The sequence below is a fragment of the Tetrao urogallus genome (genome assembly GCF_951394365.1).
Source record: "Tetrao urogallus genome assembly, chromosome: 10".
NCBI lineage: Eukaryota > Metazoa > Chordata > Aves > Galliformes > Phasianidae > Tetrao > Tetrao urogallus.
Window position 1 is genome coordinate 11,937,814 of NC_136823.1, and position 21,509 is coordinate 11,959,322.

At 45.2% G+C, this 21,509-nt stretch overlaps 1 protein-coding gene across 1 annotated transcript; it reads left to right on the plus strand.

The window, feature by feature from the left end:
• Positions 1-3,804: 3,804 nt before the first annotated feature.
• Positions 3,805-13,362, plus strand: SLC25A20 (solute carrier family 25 member 20; the record flags this gene model as incomplete). The annotated part of the gene is made up of 9 exons (XM_079540492.1): positions 3,805-3,909; positions 4,421-4,513; positions 6,396-6,523; positions 8,713-8,803; positions 9,433-9,550; positions 10,672-10,744; positions 11,225-11,334; positions 12,751-12,875; positions 13,300-13,362. The coding sequence occupies 9 exons, from the start codon at positions 3,805-3,807 to the stop codon at positions 13,360-13,362; spliced, it is 906 nt and encodes a 301-aa protein (XP_079396618.1).
• Between the last annotated feature and the right edge of the window lie 8,147 nt (positions 13,363-21,509).

Genomic DNA, 21,509 nt, shown 5'->3' on the forward strand with positions numbered 1-21,509 from the left:
TCATCACATATCTTTTCAGAAATACATCTCGATTTACAACATTATCTTTTTAGCAACAACCTGCAGCAATGCAGGAAAACATCATCTGCATTTTCTCAACAGAAAAAACCAAACCTCTTAGCTATGATCACTGGAGCGAGGAAGGCAACCTGTGGTGCCCTGTACAAGTCCATATTGCTTCAGAAACACAGAATTCAGTGGGACTTTGGAAAACACAACAGGCAAATATACTTATCTTATGCACCCAATTTAACAGTCTCCAATACCATCTCAAAGAAACAGTGAAATTAGTTAATCCCCTTAACGAGGTTTTGCTTGTCGTGATGCGCCTCGGGCCTGACATCTGAGCGGGGGAGTAAAACAAGTGCTCTCACCTTATTACCTTACACATGTACTTACACGTCACCTTCTGAATATAAAAACTGATATGCTCAAGTGGTGGCAGCTACTGCTCGAGAGGAATAGGAGCAACCAAGCTCGTTGTTACAGTGCTCACCAGTACTGGAAAATTCACACATTTGACTTTACTTATCTGAACTCCACCAGCAGAAGATTTGTAACTAAAACAGCAAGAATGGAGTTCTGAGAGTGTCAGCAGGTAGAGCACTTATCAGCCTTAGATTGTGGTCATCTCACATTTAGTCACAAATTTCCACTTTACCAATTGATTTAATTTCTATAGAGAATATATTAAATAAATAAAGACAATTAAAACACAATGCTACAATTTTTTATGTACAAAAATTCATATATGAAAGTTGTGTTTTCTACAGGCAGCATATGTTCAGTTTCTTTTATATATATATGTACATGGCATTTCACATCATTACGTTGTTAACTCCGATCCTGGCACACATACACCCACAGTTTCACAATTTGTAGCTGCCAGGGAAACCATAATGAAGCTCTGACACTCCTGACTTTAGAGCACAGGAAATCTCTACCGTCAGTTTCCACTACTTTCCCTCAACTCACTTGTTTTCTGGTTGCACTAAACTGAGCAAGCAGCACAAATACACCATGAAGAGATGTGATGTACCTTCCAGCTGAGAAGCTGCAGCGACTTCAGCAGACAGAAACCTCCTCCACTGAGTGAGGCTGAAAGCCAGGAGCTAATTATATTATCCCAAGAATTCTGGTTTCTAATTCCTTTGCCTCTTGATTTCTGAGCTCACAACAGAACATACAGATAATTTATATCACTGCCTCCTGCAGAAGTCCAAAGGAGCCGAAGCACCGTGTCTCCATGTTGGAAGGCTCCAGATGTGAAACCTGATTTTGCAGACACAAGGCAAACCGGTACTGTCCCTCTGTCCATCCTGCTAGGATTCACAGTTCAGCTCTGGGTTTAACCTGCATCAACACAGACCTCTTGCATAAAAGATGCAATGGATCTTTGCTGTTAAATCCAACGTTAAAGGAGTTACTCACGTGAGAACCTAAAACCACTCTACGGAGGTAACAGTAGCTAAACGTGTGACAGTTCTGCTCAGCAAACCTCAAAGCATCACAAAGTCCAAGCTTGTCTCTCCAGTCAGAAAAGTTAGACTTGATCAGATCATCCCACACTTCACAGACAGAAGAAAACCACCACATTTAAACCACAGCCCTCAGTATACAGCAATACATCTCAGAGCAACAAGGTGCCCTGGCAAGACAAGGGGCACACAGGCACCTGAGCAGTTACACACCAGCCCCAATGGAGGCACAAGCAGAGTCCTTTCTCTGTGCCACATTTACTTGAACAAACGGAGGAACTGTTTGCATGGGCAAATCAGACACGTCATGCAGAAAACAGCCTGCAGGCTGGACGTCTTTTGTGAGCCCTGTCACAACATTCTGGGAAAGAGTTCACTTCCAACATAACTTACTGACAGACGGATGTGTGTGAATGACAGAAGACGACTAAAGCTTCTGAGGAGAAAACAAAGGAAAGAAAACAAGCAGCGTAACTCGCCCCACTCAGCCTAACGCCCTCAGATCCAAACATAAGCTCTCTGAATACAAACTAAAACAAGACACAGCTAATACTGATAGCACTAGTTGAAGACAGTAAAAACGATAAACTCAAAAGAGAGGGTCAAAAGAACAAAGAGAAGTTGGAGTAATTTAATTAATATCATAATCGTAAAGATCAGGTTATAAAATTCTAAACAGTATTTGGGTTACTTTTCTATGCAGAACATGAGGTCCTAATGTCACCTCCATCCAAAGCACTCCTCACCCTCTTTAACACCGATGTAATCACCCAACCTCCCCTTGCCTTGCTCCAGGGGCACCCACAGCCCCAACTCAGCACCGATCAGCCCCCACAGGATGCCCCATGCTGAGCTCTGATTTGAAACGTGCTTCTTCTTTAGCAAGATCTCTAGAAATAAACACTTTCGGCTGTGCTACCAGCAGTCTCTAACCTCTCCACGAATGGGCAGTGAATTACCACATCCCACTGTGCATCTCACCTCACTGAATCACTCTTCTCTGATTTACACCCTCTATATCTACCCTTACGGGATTCCTCTAACAAGTCCTTTGGAAGATGCTTCTTTTTCCAGACCTATTTCACAAGGTCCACATATTTCTGCGGATATTTCTTCTCTCATTTCCTCAATAATCATTCTGAAGCAAAGAGCTACCCTGGCTTGCCTCCCGCACCACCTCTCTGTGTAACTTCACCTTCTTTCTTCCGAACTCCAGCACAGCCCCAGCTGCCGCTTCGATGTTAATCACATCCCTGTCTGTGTCACCCCAGCCCGTAATCCCGGGATCATCTTCAGCCGCTTCCTCGCACACACGGCGGGCACAGCTCTCTGCTTCTTTCCCCGCCGAGATTTCCGACGGGATTTTTTCATCCCAAGAGTGAGAAAGCAGGACGGCAGCCCCCAGTTTCCTTGTACAGCAGACAGCAGGGGTCTCCCCGCAGCCACACCGCATCCCCGGGAATCCGCCCGCCCCCCAAACGCCCCAGGCTTTGTTCGTTCCCCCGCGCCGGCCCTAACGCGAGGGCTTCCCTCCTTCCCGGCCTACTATCCCTCGTACCAAGTTACCTCACGCGTGCCCACACGAGCCTGCCTCCCTCCCCCCGCTCACAGCGCCCTATGAGGGAGCAGAGCGCAGTTTAAGCCTCCCCAGCCCCTCGCCGCGGGTGCAGGAACGGCCCCGCACGCCGCCGTCGGGACGTCGCGGCCACCCCACCGTCACCCCCCGCCCGGGGCAGCGCCGAGGCGACAGCGGCCCTCCGCCCAGCTCGGTTCCGCCCGGCAGCGGCAGCCGCTCCCCGCTCACCACCCCCCGCCGGTCCCGCGGGCCGGGCGGCACACTGCGGGCGCTCCGCTCCCCGCGGCTCGGCGGCCCCGCACTTACCGGCGGCGCGGCGGGCGGGGGAGGCAGGGAGCGGCACCCCGGGCTCCTCCTGCCGGGCCGCCGCCGCCTGCGCGCCGGAAGCTCCGACCTCCACTCTCCGTCACTTCCGCCGGGCGGGGCCGCGGTCTCCGGGCCGCACCACTGCCGCGGGCCGCGGGAGGTGGGGACGGCGGAACCGCCGGGGCGGGGAAGCGGGAGCGAGGCGGGGGGCTTCCGCTCGGCGCCCTCGCGAGCCGGTGACGCGCGGCGGCCGCGTCGGTGCCGGCGCCGGATGGGACGCCCGCCCCGCGCCCGCCTCTCTCCCGCCCGCCCCGCGTCCCCCCCGCGTCCCAGGGTGCCGCGCGGCCCGGCACTGGGGTAAAGGTCGCGGCGCGGAGGGGCGGCGCTCTCTCGGTGTGGACGCTGCTCCCCGGTTCTGTTTCGCGCCCCTCGTCGACTGTCGCCATGGCGGAACAGCCGCAGCCCATCAGCCCCGTGAAGAACTTCTTCGCCGGCGGCTTCGGGGGCGTGTGCCTGGTGTTCGTGGGACACCCGCTGGACACCATCAAGGTGAGGGACGGCGCGGAGTCGCCGGCCGTGCGGCGGGAGCGGGCGGGGAAGTGGCAGGAGGAACTACATTTCCCGGCGGGCACCGCGCCGGGCGGCAGCACGGTGGCGCGGGAGAACTACGCTTCCCGACGGGAGCTGCGGGGCCGCCGAGGACCACGACTCCCGGCGTGCCTCGCGGAGGGGCCGTGCGGGCCTTGAGCGCCCCCTGCCGACATGGAGGCCCCGCAGTCGGCGCTCAGCGAGCGTTACCGAAGCGCGGCGTTAATTCCGGAGCGTTCGCGTGAGGTTGTTACCTGATATCGTCTCAGCAGTTAATTAGCTGAATACATTAGCTATTAAAGAAGTTAACTCTCGTTCTCTTAACTCCTGTAGAGAATAAATGTTGCTAATGCTCTGCAGGCAAAAACAAAGTCAGCTTGTGCTGCCCAGCGGTCGCAGTGAAGCGCTCTCCCAGTCAAAGGTGGGGCAGCAGTACTCAATAAAGCAATGCCTTCTTGTTCCCTGCCGGCAGGTCAGACTGCAGACCCAGCCCCTGCCGCAGCCCGGCCAGCCGCCGCTCTATTCTGGGACCTTTGACTGCTTCAGGAAGACTCTGACTGGAGAGGTACCGCCACACTAATGTGCCATTTGCACCCCTGCCAAAAGCGTCACTTGTTCTGTACGTCACAGGAATGGAATGGTGTGGGAGTGCCCCCTGGAGACTGTCAAAGTCCCGGGTTATCGGTTGGGTTGACTCTAATAAAAATTTTCATCAGTTTACGCAGCTTGAAGGGAGATCTCGTTATATCCACTCGTCCCAAATCTCTCTTGTGGTTCAAAACAACGCAGTGTTAATGTCTGTGGAGTTCAGGACTAGACTTAATATTGGCTTTGTTGTAGGCAGTGGGCTCGTGCTGTCTTCAGTATTTGGAGTTGGCAGTGGAAGTTCTAAAATAGGCAGTGACTTCTGTTGGTTCAAGCAGTGCTTTTACTTCTGCGATGTGTTATGCCATGTGTGAGAAGGCAGAGGAGTGTTCATTTGAGTTAATAGATACGTGTATGTATATTTTTAGTGGAGCACTTACAGTAGTTTTGTTTAGCCTTTCAAAGGTAAACAATGGCTTTCAGTCCTGAATCAGTTGAATCATGTGATTGAACCGCAGTCTATTTTGTTTTTAGAAAGGCACGCAGCCCTGGTTTAGAGACATAAAGTGACATGGAGTCCACTTAACTGCTTCCTAAGATTTTCCAGCAGCTATTTACCATTGGGAAATAATGACCTGAAAGCCCCTGGTGTTCACTTACTTGTGTTAAGTCTGATTTCTGACCACTGGATCTTGCTAGGTAACTCTCCATGAAATGAACAATCTGTCTCCTATCTGAAATCTTCTTTTGTGGCGGTATTTCACGGGTTGTTATATAACCAAAACAAGCCTTACTTCCGTGGTCTCTCCCACAAAGCAGAGATGCTTTGCTAGCTCTGAGTTCCACGCAGTTTTTAACACCCCTGCTGAAGCACGGACGTCAGAGCTGAGCTGTAATAATAGCCTTCTGATGTCGAGTTCAGTTGAGTAAAGCTGCCTCTACTCCTACTCAGTGCTCATCTGTTTCTGCATGGAAGACTGCTGAACCTCTGTGCCTTTTGTTTCCAGTTGTTCATGGGAAGACTGAGCAGAAGAATCTGATCTTCATCAGCCAGGCTGGATTTCATTGCAGTCGGCTGTGTCTCTACACATACAAGCACCCATTGGGACATACTGACTTACTGTGGGGAGGGGAGAGGATAAATGGAACTAGCAAATATTTAACTTGTGCATGTAGCTTTTATCTAGAAAGATAAGTCCTTTTTATAAGAAAAATATTCAGTTCAAAGGTAAGATGAAGTAAATACTGCTGCTGGGATCTGCATTAGAATTTTTCTGTACGTGTAGCGTGGTGAAGAGAAACATCAAGGATGTAAATATTTATGGTGAAAAATTTTTAACTTACGGAAGGAAAAGAAAAAGGTTGCTCTTGAACTCATTCTAAATTGAATTATTGTGGGGAGTGAAGTAGTTCACATCAATGTCCCTGGCTCTTCCCTTGCCATGGATTTGATCCAGCACTCTCGGACTCAGCAATTCACTGAGTTCACACTACTGCATTTGATGTCTTACTGATAAAATACATCTATATTTTTTGTATGTATCTGAAAGGGAGGACTTCCAACACAAACCAATGGGGCTGTCATTGAGATGGCTTTTAACTTAACTTCCTTGTACTTGAGATGTAACTACAGGATGAGTAGCATTGGAACAGAAAGGTGTTGAAGATTACAGTGTTTCCTGGGAAGGATAGCTTTCCTCTGACACAGTTAAACAGGTATAATCATAAATGAGCAATAGATCCTGTTATTGTGATTAGTATGACTGACTTGCTGATACTATCCTATACTGTAGCATTTTGCTTGGAAATGTGCACAAGGCTTATGCAAAAACAAGTAATTCTTGCAATAATGTTTCCTGCAGGGAGTCCGAGGCTTGTACAAAGGAATGGCAGCCCCTATTATCGGGGTGACACCCATGTTTGCTGTGTGCTTCTTTGGATTTGGCTTGGGAAAAAGACTCCAACAGAAAAAACCTGATGACATTTTGACGTGAGTTCCTCAGTTAAGTGGACAGTTGGGAAAGGCACCGCAAGGCTCCTACGGCTTCCTGCATTGCCGTGCTTTGAATTGTGGTGTAAACTTGTCTTTTCTCCTAGGCTATAAATATAGTTCTAAAAAATAAAACACTCGTGTGTTTTAGTGCTTCTGGAAGCGTGGGACTGATGGCACGGGCTAAAAACAGACACCAAGTAGGCAGGTGCCACGCAGTTCCCCTTCTACGCAAGAAAGAGCCATTAAGGAACAATTTTAGATGAGTACAGTGTGAGTTATATAACAGTTGCTTTCGAACACTCACTATTAATGGAAACTATAGAATAAATAAATTCATGGCCAGGCAGTCTTGACAAAATTGACATTTCTGAATCCCATTCCTTTTCCCTGCTGGTTTTGACTTTTGCTGCTTTAGTTTATGGTAAAACAGTAGCCATAGAAATGCTTTGTTATTAATTTCTGAAAAGCAGTGTTTATGAGCAGCCCTCCTCTTAGGCACATCTGAGAGAAGGGAAGCAGAGAAAACTTCATATTGCTCTCTCCAGGTGAACTTAGGCTTGAGGAAAGCCCTCACCCATAACGTCCTCCCTTAACTCCTTTGCTGTATTGTGATTTATAGCTGTCCAGAATAGGACTGTAGCTTAGCAACGTTTTATTCTATTATTTGACAATACATGGGAGCCCTGTGAGAACACAGGAGTTCAGTGTGTTGAGCCAAGCGTGGCAGGGTGGGGAGGAATGGTTTGTGTTGGAGCCTTGGCTGGGCAGGGCTGTTGCTGGGTGCACCTGGTGCTGTGATGGCCAGGAGCGAGCAGGAGCTGCCTTGGCCTGCATCACCCTGAGGAGGCAGGGCAGGGGCGCTTGGTGCTGCTTGCTCTCCTTGCTGTCAGGTTTACCAACTTTGCAGACAAGGCTGAAGGGTGAAAACGGGAGTGTGGGTAAGGAACTGAGAATACGGGGAAACAAAGGGGCTGTGGGCTTACTGCCAGCAGCCCAGCCATCTCTAGAGCTTTATGTTTTGTACACATTGTATCAAAGGGAAGTTCTAATGGAGAAGGTGAAGTGCCACGTAGTCTTTGGACTGTTCGTGTAGAGCTCTTCCCAGGCAGAGCAGCAGGAGAGAGAAAACAAAGGTCAGCAGATAAGAGGTGGATCTGTCATTGTGTACAACTGTGCTGCACCTTTGGTGCTGCCTTTGCACAGTGAGATACTGCATGCTAAGGATGGCCGGGCCAAACAGAAAAGTCAGGCTCTTAGCACTGTGTTGTGGTTCTGAGGCAGGCAGGATGGCAATATTGATTTTGAAGGGAGGTTTCGGAAGGAAGGAGATTGAAAAAACCTGATGAGCCTGTTCTGTCTTTTCAGGGGCTGAATAATCTCAAGGTGAGTAAGAAAGCTCAAAGCTCAGTCTAAATAAGAGATACGTGTAGTGTGGCAGGTAAAGTTCTGAAAGGTCTGGAAGATGGGAATGGAGAAAATGTAATGGGAATTTAGGAGTAAAGAAAGGTGTGAGGATTGGAAAGCCTGAACAGAATGCCATCTCTTGGGCAAATGAAGGGAAGCAAAAGGTGTGGAATTTAAATTAAGATGTTAGATCTTTTTACTAGGGAAGAAAACAGGAGATTGGATGTCAAAATAGAGACAAAAGGAGAAAATCAGCCTCTGTAAGGGATTTCTATAACAGACTTATGAAAGTAAATGCAGTGTGTGTGGGGATGATGGCAGGTTGGTAGGGCAGACTTGACTGCAGCACAGGCTGAAGGACTGAGGTTATGGAAGTGAGGCTGCTGGCTGTACAAGCAGGGATAAATGTGGAAGCTGAGATAATTAAGCAGAATGTGGGAGACTGCAAGAAGAAGAGAGTATTGAGAATAAAAACCAGTGCAGAATGCTGTAGCAAAAAATGCAAGTGCAAGGAATATTAGCAAATACGATAGATGTGCAGACCTGAATTAATGGTTGCTGTGGGAACCAGGGCTTTGAATCCCAGAGACCTTACATGTTTAGTTCTAATTATGCATTGATGAGGTACTTCTGCGCTGATCAAAAGCACAAGATGCATATCTATCTAGTTCCACTACCAGCCTTCTATAAAGAGAATAACTTTGTGATTCAGGGGTCTTTCTGCCCTTCGTTCCCTATGTACTGTGTTGTGTTAGTGTCTCACTTCTGTTTTTTCTGCACAGATATCCTCAGCTGTTTGCAGCCGGCATGTTGTCAGGAGTGTTCACAACAGCAATCATGGCTCCGGGAGAGAGAATCAAGTGCCTTTTACAGGTAAGGCATTGGATATGGTGACAAGAATTTAATTTTAGTGGTCTTTCCTGAGGAAAGTATTTCAGAATCCATGGAACGGGTTTTTAATGTTTGGGTGACTGCTGGCTGTACACCTCCTGAAGGATTTTTAAAGCATTAGAGGAAAACGTAAAGCTGAACAAATGAAAACACTGTCTTCAGCAGAGATGAGAAGGTTTGCTTATGTCAGGCTCTCTTGAACTCCATTAGCATGGTGATGGGCGTTCACATTAGTTCTGACAGATGTGATATTATCATGAAAGTTTTATACATAGACAAATTGTTTGAACTTTACTGAATTATTTAGAGGCCACTTTTTGTCTGTGTGAGTGAAAGATTACCTAACTGTCTTCAGTTGCTTTAAACTTAGAGTGGTGAAAAATAAGGAAGAATCTAGCTACTGCATGGCACAGTAAACATATCCTCAGCTTGAATGAGAGAGTGCTTTTTGAGGAAACGATGCAGAGGCTTCATATGTAGGAGTGCCTGAAGAATGAGTATGTGCTCTTTCCTCTCTGGAAACATGCACGTGGCTTTCTAATTATTAGCTGAATGATTGTTCACCAGCCAGAAACCTTCACAAGCCAGAAACTGTCACTTTAATCCTTCAGATCCAGGCAGCTACAGGTGAAACTAAATACAGTGGCTCTTTGGACTGTGCAAAACAGCTGTACCGCGAGGCTGGGATTCGCGGCGTGTACAAGGGGACAGTGCTCACCCTCATGAGAGGTAACTGATGGAAACGTTCTGATGCTGTTTCAGCTTGGGGTACTTGAAGATAAGAAGCCTGACATAGGTCTTGCTGTCACTTCAGCCAGTTGGAGATGCTTTCTGTCACTCTTTTATCCTTTTCTGCAGTCCGCAGTTACTCCAGTGCCTCAAAGGGACTGAGAAATAAACATGAGATTTTCAGTGAGCGAGGAAGAGATTAGATGACAAAGATCAGAGGGATGTAGGAAGTAATTAAGATCTGAGAAGCCAAGAGGAATTACAGCCCTCAGGAGCTGAGAACAAAAATAAAAATGCAGAAGTGAGCTTGTTTTTCCTTTCTTGGAAGAAGAACTGTGACTTTTGTCTGTGACTGCTCTAAGAGCTGCTTGATTTAAAAGACATGATGGTAGCGGTTTCCTTTCTAACCTCTTGAGTATGGATTAGACTTTTAGACTAGGATGTCGTGACCCCTCTCACAAAAACAGCCACAAAGTAGCTATGCCAGACAGGGAATCTTCCGGCGCTTACTCCTGTTGAACCAGGTTAGACTGTTCCCTGTATTGGGTCAGTGCTTTCCAAGTACAAGGTGAAATTTTTGTGTTCTCATATCTCAGTTGAGGAACTGTCATCTGCTTTTCACAGTATTAGGAAAGCTAGCAGCTCTGTCAGAGGCCATACCTGAGACTAATTGCCCTGTTTAGGTACAAGCTCAGAATGGGCTATGGAAGTATCTGAAATAAAGCAATATCAAACCCACCAAGAACAGAAACATCTGGCTTCATCAGAACAAATAGTGTGCTAAACTGCTGAGGTTTCTGAACTGATCTAGTCTGCTGTGGAGCAGTTAAGAAAGCTTGGAGCTCATGGATTAATGGCTAAGTTACAATCTTATTTGAAGGGCTGCTGACAGAAATGCTCAAGAACAGGTATTTTCCCAGTTCTTGCCTTTTAGCACCTGCTCTCTTTGGGAAAGTTCGGGTTCCTCTGTCTAAAATGACAGAAATTTTTTGGTTTTAGAGAATGCTCAGAAGAGCAATCTGGATTTATTCAGCGTTGATGTTGAGCTGGCATGGGGCTCCTGTGTCTCCAGGCTTCATTTTGTTTTCCACCACTCACAGATTTTGTTGTTTACCCTCTAGATGTCCCAGCCACTGGAATGTACTTCATGACATATGAATGGCTGAAGAACATTCTGACCCCTGAGGGGAAGAGGTTAGTAAAATCCTAAAGTCAGTGTTTCCTGGACTTGCTATTTAATTTCCCTAGTTAAGAAGAGATTTAGTCACCCTGTGTGATTAGAGCTGTTTTGGTCTGGAGTTAAGAGACAGAACGATATTCTGAGTTTCGTGCAGAATTTTAGCCCTGGATTTTATTAGCCAAGTAAAGAATACTTGCAGTAGGTCTGTTTGCTCTTCCACCCCTGTGTGTGCAGAAGTCTATTCTGTTTTTTGTTCTGCGTTCCTGTCCCTGTCTTCACCACCACTGCAGAGCGTTTTTTGTTCGTGCTGCTGAATGAAAGGATTCAAACTTCTGGGCTGGAGTTAGCACATTTTGCACAGAGTGCTCTGATTCTTGGTCATCTTGTTCATATTACTGCATCTTGTCTGCAGCGTTTTGCAGCCTTCTGGCTATCAGCCAGGTTTGTTGGTTGTCACATTAGTCAAAATATGCATTGTTTTTTCCTTGCCACAGTGTGAGTGACCTCAGTGCGCCGAGAATTCTCTTTGCTGGGGGCTTGGCTGGAATCTTCAACTGGGCAGTTGCCATTCCACCAGATGTGCTGAAATCGCGTTTCCAGACCGGTGAGTAGCATGCCAGATTGTCATGGCCACACTCAGCACAGTGCCCCTGGGAATGGGGTGGGCAGTGATGGAAGATGCCACTCGAGCATCTTCTCTGCTGGGAAGTAGTGTGTGCTGAGTGCTGCTTGAGACAAATACACAAAAAAACAGAGCGTGTTTCTAGCTTTTTAGTTGGTTTCCTTGCAAACTGTTGTCAAATCTGGCTCTAATTCTTTCTCTCTGCACCCCTACTAATATAATGATCCCCATTTTAGATACCTGTTTTGAAACGTAAGCATGGAAATCATCATAATAGAACCAAGTGTTTTATTACAAATGTAAGTCTTTGAAGGGCTTTGCTATTTCACTTCAGACATGGTTGTGTAAATCCTAGTCTGCGCTGTGTAAAATTTACAGTAACAGTGTCTGCCTTGCTGAGAGTATTGCTTTTGGACTAACAGATCTGCTCTTATGCATCTGTGGCTCAGTTATAGCAAGGATGGCCCCAGCCTTTCCAGCAGTTTAACAATTTTTTTGCTGATTTCTCTGTGTTTTTCAGTGCATACTTTTACTAAAGCTCTCCCATAGTCTCTGTCTGCAGGCCTAGCTCTTTACAAGACATCTCTTGTGAATTACAGATCATGGTGATCCAGTGCACAAATTTTTTTTTCCTTTTTTCTGTGAATAATGGCTGTGGTCATTGGCTATCATGGAAGGCTGTGTGTGAAATACGTCTCAGCTTTAGGTCCTTGTTCCACAGAGCTCATCTACAGTGCTGCTTTACAGATGGTGTGCTTTATGGTGGCTCTGTGTGACTGAGTTGCTTAGTGGAGTACTTGTTCAGAGGGCTGGTAGAGGGAGTGCTTTCCAGAGAAGTGCAAGGTGAAGGAAGAACCAGTTCCTTGAATGGATCTTTTGTTTTTTTAAACACCTTAGCAAATCTGTATGACATCAACATTAAAATACCCAGTGGTTTGTTGTGCTTCTTGGCTGGGGCATGAGAGAAGATCATTTTCCGTTTCTTACAAAGTAGCTTCATCAGTTTTTGCTGATGACCTTCCTATCTCTCCTAATTGTGGCTTTGTGAGAGGTGTCCTCAACAGGAACAGCTCCCAGATCCAATCCTGACAAAACGTGTTCTTCCTTTGATTCTTCTCCTCCTCCATCCAAGATGTCTTCATTATGTAGATTTTTTTTGTGTTGATGGTGAGCACGTAGCTTCTTTTACTGAGCTGGTGGTTTGGTTTATTTGCTTTTGACTGAAAAAGGTCATTTTCCCAAGCAGATGTTTTCACAACATAGCTTCAAGCAGTGCTTGGATTCAGATGTTGTTTAGATCATCTAGCAGTATGAACCTGATGAAAATCTTCGGCTATCACTTATGCCTTAAGTTATTTCTGATTGCTGCATATCTAATGTGTTTTGTATCATTTGCAGCTCCTCCAGGAAAATACCCAAATGGCTTTAGAGATGTGCTGAGAGAACTTATTAGAGAGGAAGGAGTTGCATCTCTCTATAAGGGCTTCACAGCTGTCATGATCAGGGCATTTCCTGCTAATGCAGTAAGTAAACTGCACTTCCACATGGATTTTGGGGACATGGCCACCCATAATGAGTGTTTGTAGTTTGCAGAGGAGATGCCAAGCTTATTATTTTACCATCTCAGTGAGATTCTCATATCTAGGTGCTTTTGGCTGTTCTAAAACGTACCTTAATCTAGGGGGAGCACCAACTGAATCTTCCTTCTAAGCTGTGCATTAAAGCACAGTATTTCTGTCTGCTGGTATGTCCACCAGTAGAATACAGAAATGCATGGATAAATGTGGTCTGGCTTCTCCTTCAATAAGTAATGAACCTAAAGGATTAGATGTTCTATCTATGTATGAGGAGATATAGACACCAAGTGTTTTATACTGCTGCATTATAAAGCCTTGTATGTAATAGGTTAGGAGAATCCTTATTTGTTCTGTCCATTCTCTTTTCCAGGCATGTTTTCTTGGTTTTGAAGTTGCTATGAAGTTTCTTAATTGGATTGTACCAGGTCTATGAAGATTACGAAGCCTCTGGAAATTTGAGAGGAGAGGGAAGAGAGTGCAAGTCTGCCTCAAAGGAATAAATGAATGATCACTTGAAGTTTCAGGAATGATTGCTTGCCTAATACCTTTTTGCCTTCCTCACATTCTTTAGGTGGTGCTATGTGCCATTCAGAAATATAAGGCATGACTCTGAAATAGAGTTGATGAAGAGCTAGAGGTGATACACCTGTATTCTGAGCCAATGTACCACAGCAGTAATGCTGCTAACACACACTACACCTTGAGTACTTCCTTATGGAAGAAGGGGAGACTTCCAAAACAAATTCTTTGTTTACTGAAGAGACATGTAGCTATTAATGCTAAGTTGCTTGAAATAATTGTTAGCAGTGTGTGCTTTACTCGCAGTGCCTAAGTTAGCAGCTGCACATACTAGTATCTACAAGCAGTGTCAAGTAGCGTTCTCATCTTATGCAGTGTTGTCAGTTGTGGATGTTTGCATGATGACAGCCATTTTAATGTTATGTGCACATGATGCAGCAAATAAAGAACAAAGCAGGTGAGATTAGAGTTATGTTTTGGTGGGTTGATAGGTATTACAGATACTTAACAGGGTACTACACACTGATCTTCTCTATAGAACTAGGGAAAAAGGAATTACTCTCAGACACTTATTTAAACTTGACTAAGGTAGCCAGTGGAGAAATGTTTGACTCACCTGAGCTTTTCTCTGAAACCCCTTTGTAACTTTCCACTAAACATATCCCAAGTGTAGGTTCACAAGTACAGCATGATTCATAGCAACCCATGGTGTGCCTGATTCATCAAATGCTGCATCCTGGAGGTTCGATCCCTCACCTAAGAAATTTTAACAGGACTTCTAGGAACTCAATTACTCTGACACTAGGGGGAAATATGAAGGTGACACTGGCTCTGCAATCTTGTCTAATGTTATTCTAACTTCTGTTCCTCCGTTTTCTTGTAATATTATTGAACATTATCACATTTTAATTTGAGAAATTACTAATGCTAAGAGGCAAAAAAAAAAGCACCTTTATTTTCTCCTGATTTTGTTGCAGTGTTACCAGAACTCAATAAAGCTGGCTCCTGCTTGGCTTGAATGTGTGCTTTGGTTTATTTTTGTCTGGTCATGCATGGTTAGTTTGGCAAAAATTTTCCAATTCTTAATTCTTAGATGTCAGTGGGAAATAAGCTGTGCCTTACTGCTTTTAATCTTTATCTGCTTGCCTTTTAGCTTTCGGGGTTTTTGTTCTTTAAGTGATACTGGAAAATGAATGTTCTGCACTTAGCAGGACTCGAAAGGCAAACATGAGGTGCTGTTATAGCGGAAGCTCTTTAACTACAAAGCCAGATGCTAAATAAAACCTCTTGTCTGTGGAAAGGATTTGATGTTTTTCAGGAAAAGGCCCGGACATGGATGTGGGGCTGTTTAGGGAAAGAATCTGTACTGTTGCCACACAGAAAGGGCAGCTGAGAGGTTGTTCTTGATTTGCTGTGACCTGTTTGTCTATGCTGTAAAGAAACAATCTCACCTTGGCTTTCGACAAATGAGTTGTTCCTGAATACACCCCACCCAGTGCTGCTTCAGAAGCCCTGAATCGTGTTCTCCTTCCCAGTTCTTTGGAAGAGAGTCTGCCTTCCCCAAAGCCCACCTTCATGATTTACAGGGAAAAGGTGGGAGGTGTGAAAGCAATGAGGAAGCCCCTCGTATGGGAAAAGCCAGTTGCTTGGAGCTGCCCCAAATTCTCCCTGCTTTGTTAGCAGTGGCAGACCCTCCCCGTTCCTTGCTGCCTAGGAACCTGCTGCTGCTCCTGCTTCTCAAAGTCGCTGCTGTGCATGAATGAATTATGTAACGCTGAGTTAATGCTAGTTCAGAGAGAAAGTAATTAAAGGATGTTAATCTATGAAACTGTTTTAAACACAGCTCTCTAGGTTTGTTGAGGCTAAATTCAAACTAATGTCAAGAGGACTAAGTCTGCTTTTATGGATGTATGTTTCCTAACCACCAAATGCTCTCCCTGGCTTTGATTCTCTAGTAATTCTGATTGCCTCTCTGACCTTTGTGTGGGAGCTGTGATGCCTAGAAGCAATTTGTCTCAGCTTTACGAAGTGTCATCAAGCTTCAATGTTTTATTCCTCTTTACTGAAGTGTTACAGAAATCGCGACGTTCCTTGGGAGGGACAGAAGTGTGCAAACCATGCATCTCCTTTCAAAATTCCAAATACTGATCTTGAACACTGTTTGTTCCACCTGTCCTGTCAAGTAATGAATGGTTTGTGTTCAGCTTCTGATCTCATAGGAAACTAGAAAGAACTGAACTACAGTCTTGGCTGTAAGTGCTGTTCTAGATTGTTGTCTGGGGTTTTTTTACGCAATTGCCCAGCAGATGGCTGTCTGGGGCTGTCAGCAAGATGGACAAAGCAGATCTAAAGGCAAGGTCAGAGGCAAGTTAGCAAGAGCACCAGCTGGTGCCTAGTGTTTCCACTCGTGGCAGCTTTCTGTGTCAGGCTTCAGAGGCTTTATGTCTCTAGCAGGGCAGACAGGCAGCTGGAAGGTAGGAGCCTCTTCTGCCCATCTACCCTTTTGAGGAGGACTGTCATTCTTTCATCTTATGGTGAGGAGGAACAGGAGACTTTCTGTGAGCTGGGCTCTGTGAAGCCTTCTCTTAACCTATGAGTTGGCCTGCAGTTGAACCTTGGCTGCGCTGGAACCAGCTCAGTCTCACCTGCCTATAGCCTGAAGCAGGACTTGTTCTGAAAGACTGAGACTTGCAGCACTCTCTAATACTTCAGCTGCTACTAGTAACTATAAACTATCTCCCTTCTACCAAGCCATCCCTTTCTTTAATACCTACCTTTTAAATGTAACTTCATGTTTTTTAAGAACTTCAGATCCTTTTTCCAATTTCAGTTATCCTAATTGTATTATCCCCACCCTGATGATTTTACAGAGCTTTGTATTTTGCATGAAGAAATATTGTTTGTTTAATATGATCGACTCCATTTGGTACTTCTAGTGAAGTTAAATACAGAAGAAAGAGAACAAGAATGAAGGGTTGCTTTGCAACAACAGCTGTGGGAGGAGAAATGTTTAAAGTAGGCTGATCAGACACATCTGCTTGTTTGTTCAAAAGCTCGAGATCTACTGAAAACTGATACAGCTATCCATCACTTCTTGCACAAGAAATTCCTGAGTTGCAGGTTGTTAAGAACTGGGAGTGTTCTACTAGGGAAGTCACACAGAGTGCTTTACTTCTTGTGTTCTTTCCAGAAGTATCTGCTGTTGGCCACTGTCAGGTGCTTGTTGGGAAAGAATAGACAGACCTCAGATGCGACTGTTGAAAGTTGGGCTGGGTCCAACCCTCCCAAACTAGGGAGGATTGCTCAGGACTGCCTCTGGTTGGCTTATGAATATACCCAAGGATGGTGGCTGTGCACCTCTCTGGACAACACTGCTTCAGTGTTAATCACCTTCACAGCAAAATACATTTCTCGTACATAAAGACAGCATTTCCCATTGCTGCTAGGAAGAGTCTGCCTCTGCCATCCATTGAGTCAGTCATTTCATCAACAAAAGCTGCTAGGCTGAGCAGGCTTGAAATCCCCACATCCAGATCCATGCCGACAGTTCTCTCACTCACCTTCTTGGCCTTCCAAGGAAATAACTTCCTGGAGGATCTGCTCCATCACTTTCCCAGGGATTGAGGTAGGGTTTACCAGGCTGTACTTCCCCAGATTGTTCTTGCTTTTCTTGAATTTTAGGCTCACATGTACTTTCTTCCAGTCTTCAGAAACCTTCCCTGATTACTGCAACTTTTCAAAGACACCAAGAGTGACCTTGCAGTGACTTCAGCCAATTCACTCAGCAGTTGTGAATGTATCCCATGGGGTCTCGTGCACTTGTGTATATTACATTATTATGTTTTTAATGTTACCTAACTCAATCCCTTGTATCGTGAAAGAATAAGTCCACGTTACTCCTGACTTTCACACTGGTCTCAGGGACTTGGGTTTGCAGAGGACATTCTTGCCATCAGCTGTGGAACAACAACCAGAATAAACTGGTAGCTGGTATTTTGGGACTGGTCCTAGAGCAAGTAATCTTTCACCATGGCCAAAATAGTCTCTTCCGGTGCTTCACAGCCACTGGGCAGGAATGTACCACATTTGTGCTGTGTGAGAAGGTTCTTCTCATGACACCTGGGTTCCAGCCATAATGCTGCTTCCTTTTACAGACCGCAAACAAAAAAGCCTGCTGGCTCAACAGCAAGAGGCTGCTGCTGCCATTGGATACGCTCTGCACTGAAGAACTTCAACAATGTTGCTCGATTGCTCCCATTTGAAAATAGGCCCAGCTCCCTCTGCAGCTGCTTCACAGGGACTTTTGCTTCTGACGTAGAGAACTGCTAGGAGCTACTTCCCTCACAGTGTGAGTTCCCCCCATAGGCTGGGAAGCAAAGCTGTAAGGATCCCAGCCTCAGCCCCGGTCCCTGGGACACAGTACTGGTAGTCCTACCTGTGCAGACGGGCTGACTGCCTGCTCAAAGGCCCTGTAAGTGATTCTGGCTGAACCTTTTTGATGTCCTGGTTTTAGGCCACGCTTCGTCCTTCTGTCCAGTAGACTCTTGATTAATCCTTGATTAAGCAGCCCAGTGAAGGAATGGGCTGCAGGGCAGAACACACTGCCTAACGCTGCAGTCTTAAAAAAAAAAAACCAAAAACATTTCTAGTGCAGAAACTTTTGTGCATAACTGAGGACATTTTGCTCTGGCTCAGCGTGTTAGAACAATATAATTTGGCAATTACATCTCCAAACCTGGTAAAAATGTAAACCTTTATTAGTGGACAGATAGTGCTTTTACTAACGTCTCCACATCTAGTTTAGTTTAAGCAGTCTATAATTCATAGCTTCTCTTACTGGAAGAATGGCTATAAAGATCAGTATCAAAGTTACTGCAAAAGGCTACAGATAAGCTTTACTTCCCTTTGTAGATAACAGTTTGAATGTAAATTTGCTAAAGTACATGATGCTATTGCTAACTGTAGGTATTACTGACTGGAAAGCTGAAATGTTCTGTTCTGTAATGACTGCTTCTCTGTCAGAGTGCTGAGTGCTGGTTTCTCTTATAGTGCTGCTGCTCTGCGTTTGAGAGAATTTGCGCACAAGCTGTTGATATCTAAATAAATGTTGAGCTGCCTGGCTATGGATACTCCAATGCTGAAAGCAGATCCTAGCAGCAGCACTTCTTTATAGCAGTATTTCCTAATACAGTTTCCTAACAGTTATTTATTACTGGCAGGTGTTTGCTCCTTCCTCTCCATTTTGTATAGTCAAAAAAATTCTAAAATTTCATTTAGCCTTGAGTACTTTTTTTCTGTCCTGGCTGAAGGTAGGAAAATCAATTTTCTTTCCCTTCTCATCTTTAACCTCCATATAGATTTCAGGAGAACCAGCTGAAATGCTGAAAAGGTATAACATTACAATGAGTCCTTCTCCTCAAGTTTAAGCTGATGTGATGGAGAAAAGCCCCCAACTGCCTGCACAGACAAATGCTAAGCAAAAATACACCTCTCTGAAACACAACCCTCCCCGCTCGTTCTTCCCCACTCACCCTTGACTTTGTATCAATCGCTGCCAGGCAATTATCTCCTTTGCTGACTGCCTCCCGAGCCAAAGTTCAGGAACTGGCAACTGGTGGGAGATCACTCCAAAGAAGGGAACTGGCTGTTCTCAGAGTCCTTTCCTTCACTTCCCAGCAGCTGCAGGCACATTTAGTTGCAAGACACCCCAGGCTTTTGTAATGCAGCTCAATTCAGGCTGTAACAGCAGAGGTTTCTCTTAGAAAGGAGGCTGAAGCTGCCCCAGGAAGTAGGTAGGAAAGAAGGGACCTGGTTCTACTCCTGCTTTGTCAGTGGCAGCACCCCAGAGAAATGGGCTGGCTACTGCTGCTGCTGAGATGGGAAAGGCGTGAAGACAGAAACTACTGTGCAGCTTTCCTAGCAGCAAGTCTCTGTATTTACCCACCAGGCCCTAGCAAACATAGGCACTGAAGGAAGAACTTTCCAAGTCTTTTTCCCAAGTACACACTGTTTCCATTCAGCAAAAGCTGTGTTGGGTCTGCAAGATTGAGTTTCATCTGTAAGGAGCTGGAGGTGGCTTCTTCAGGAAGTGTCATGGGTGAGGCACAGCATAACAGTACCAATGCAAAACCTGTGTGTCTCTTTTGAGAGGAGCAATACCTTGTGGTACAGACAAATTACTTCCTGCGCTGATGAAAAGTTTCTTTTTTTCCCCCTCCATTTTCCTACTTATCAGGATGGCTGTAGGAATGAACCACTACCATGTCACAAGTACTGCTTGTTCCAAAAGCAGAGTCACTGCTGGTATTTCATTCAGCAACAATCACAAAATGAACTAACACGTTCCATTTTCTATCAGTACTGTGTCTATGCAGTTAAGGACACTGATGGAATGGAGGGTATCTGCATTTTTCACCGTCATGGGAATTGCAGCAGCAATCACTAAAGCAGCACAACAAACACAGATCCAAGGTGAACCGTTCCTGGAAAGGTCAGAGCCAAAGGTTTCCTCCTCCTGGGAGGCAGTGCTGATGTTGATGGGGCAAATGAGGGGATTTCTCACCAGGTCTCCTGCAGTTCAGCAGTTGTGCACTGGTGGTGCAGTCCTGTGCAGAAGCCACTGCGTGCGCAAGCAGCTGTCAGTTGCCAGTAAACATTTTGTCTTATGATTTAGAAGCAAGAGTTCATAGAGATGTGTGGGGGGGAAAGTCCTGGAGAGAGTTAGATCACAAAGCCTGGCTCATTCACCACTCCATGAAAGAGCAGCTCAGGCGCAAGCAAAACAGGCAGGGGGCAGAGCCATTCGATGGACTGAGCAACTATCTTCAGGACATGTTGAATCACTTGAGGAAAGTGAGGCCACAGTGCCTCTTTTCCGTATCAAAGTATGTTTTTCCTGCATAATCTGTCTACATTTTCCAACGGTACAGTCTGAAGACATTCTTTTCTTGAGAAATCTGCAAACAAAAGGAAAATTTGTCTTTTTAGTTTTGTTTCCTAGTGAACTAGAATTTATTATGGCTAATATTACTCTTTCTGGAAAATATAAAAGCGTATTGTGTCACTGGAACTGCCTTACTTAATCAGACGAGAGATCTCTTGGCCCAAAGCGCAGCCTGCAGTCAGCTAGAGGAGGAGCAGGAGAGCAGTGCGCAGCCTGCACCTCCACTTCTGCCAAGCCACGTCCACGTGGAGGGATGTACTGAGCTAGACACTGCAGCTGTGCCTTTTCATTCTGGTACTCTAGGCCTCATTTCCAGCTTAACCACCTTTTGGGCACCTTTCTGCTTTTGGTCTCTACAGTATCCAATAACAGCGAGTTGTGTGTTTCATTGTGTGCTGCTTTTGGATTGGCTGAATGCTGGTTTCACTGATGTCCCATAAATCTTGTATCATAAGAAATAATAACATGTTTTTCCTTCATCTTTTCTGAAATAGTTTGTGATTTTCTGGGCCTTTCTCCTCAGGGCTTTCTTTCCAAACCAACAACTTTTTTCTTTAACTTATCCTTGTACAAAGCCACAATCTTCCCCTCTCTCTCTTTCTTTTTTTTGTATTTCTTGTGCAAGGTGTATTCCAGATCACAGTTTCTATACAGCCACATTGACATTTTCTATTTTGTTCTGTAATATTTTCCCTTGGGAACTGACCAAGTTGATTAATTAAAATTGGTATTGATTTTTAAATATGCTTTAAAAGATTTCTGATTGAGTACGTGGCCAACATTCTGTCTTCTACAAGTTCTTCTGTAATGAAAACTTCCTGGTCCATCATTTCTGATAAATTTAAATTATCTGGTAAGAAGTACTCTTACTAAATGGACGGAGTATTCTTTGCTGAAGGTAACCTAGCAACATTTACACCATCAATAAACAACTGGTGTTTTTCTGAGCAAAAGAATGCCCCACACATTGTTCTTTATTCTGACTCCATTGTAGTAATGGCACTATTTACAATGCCCAGCCCACTGTGTTTAGAGTATTTTTCTTAATTCACATTCCTTTGAATCACTCTTCAGCTCACCCGCTAAAGCTTTATGCAGAATAATTATAAGATTTTGAA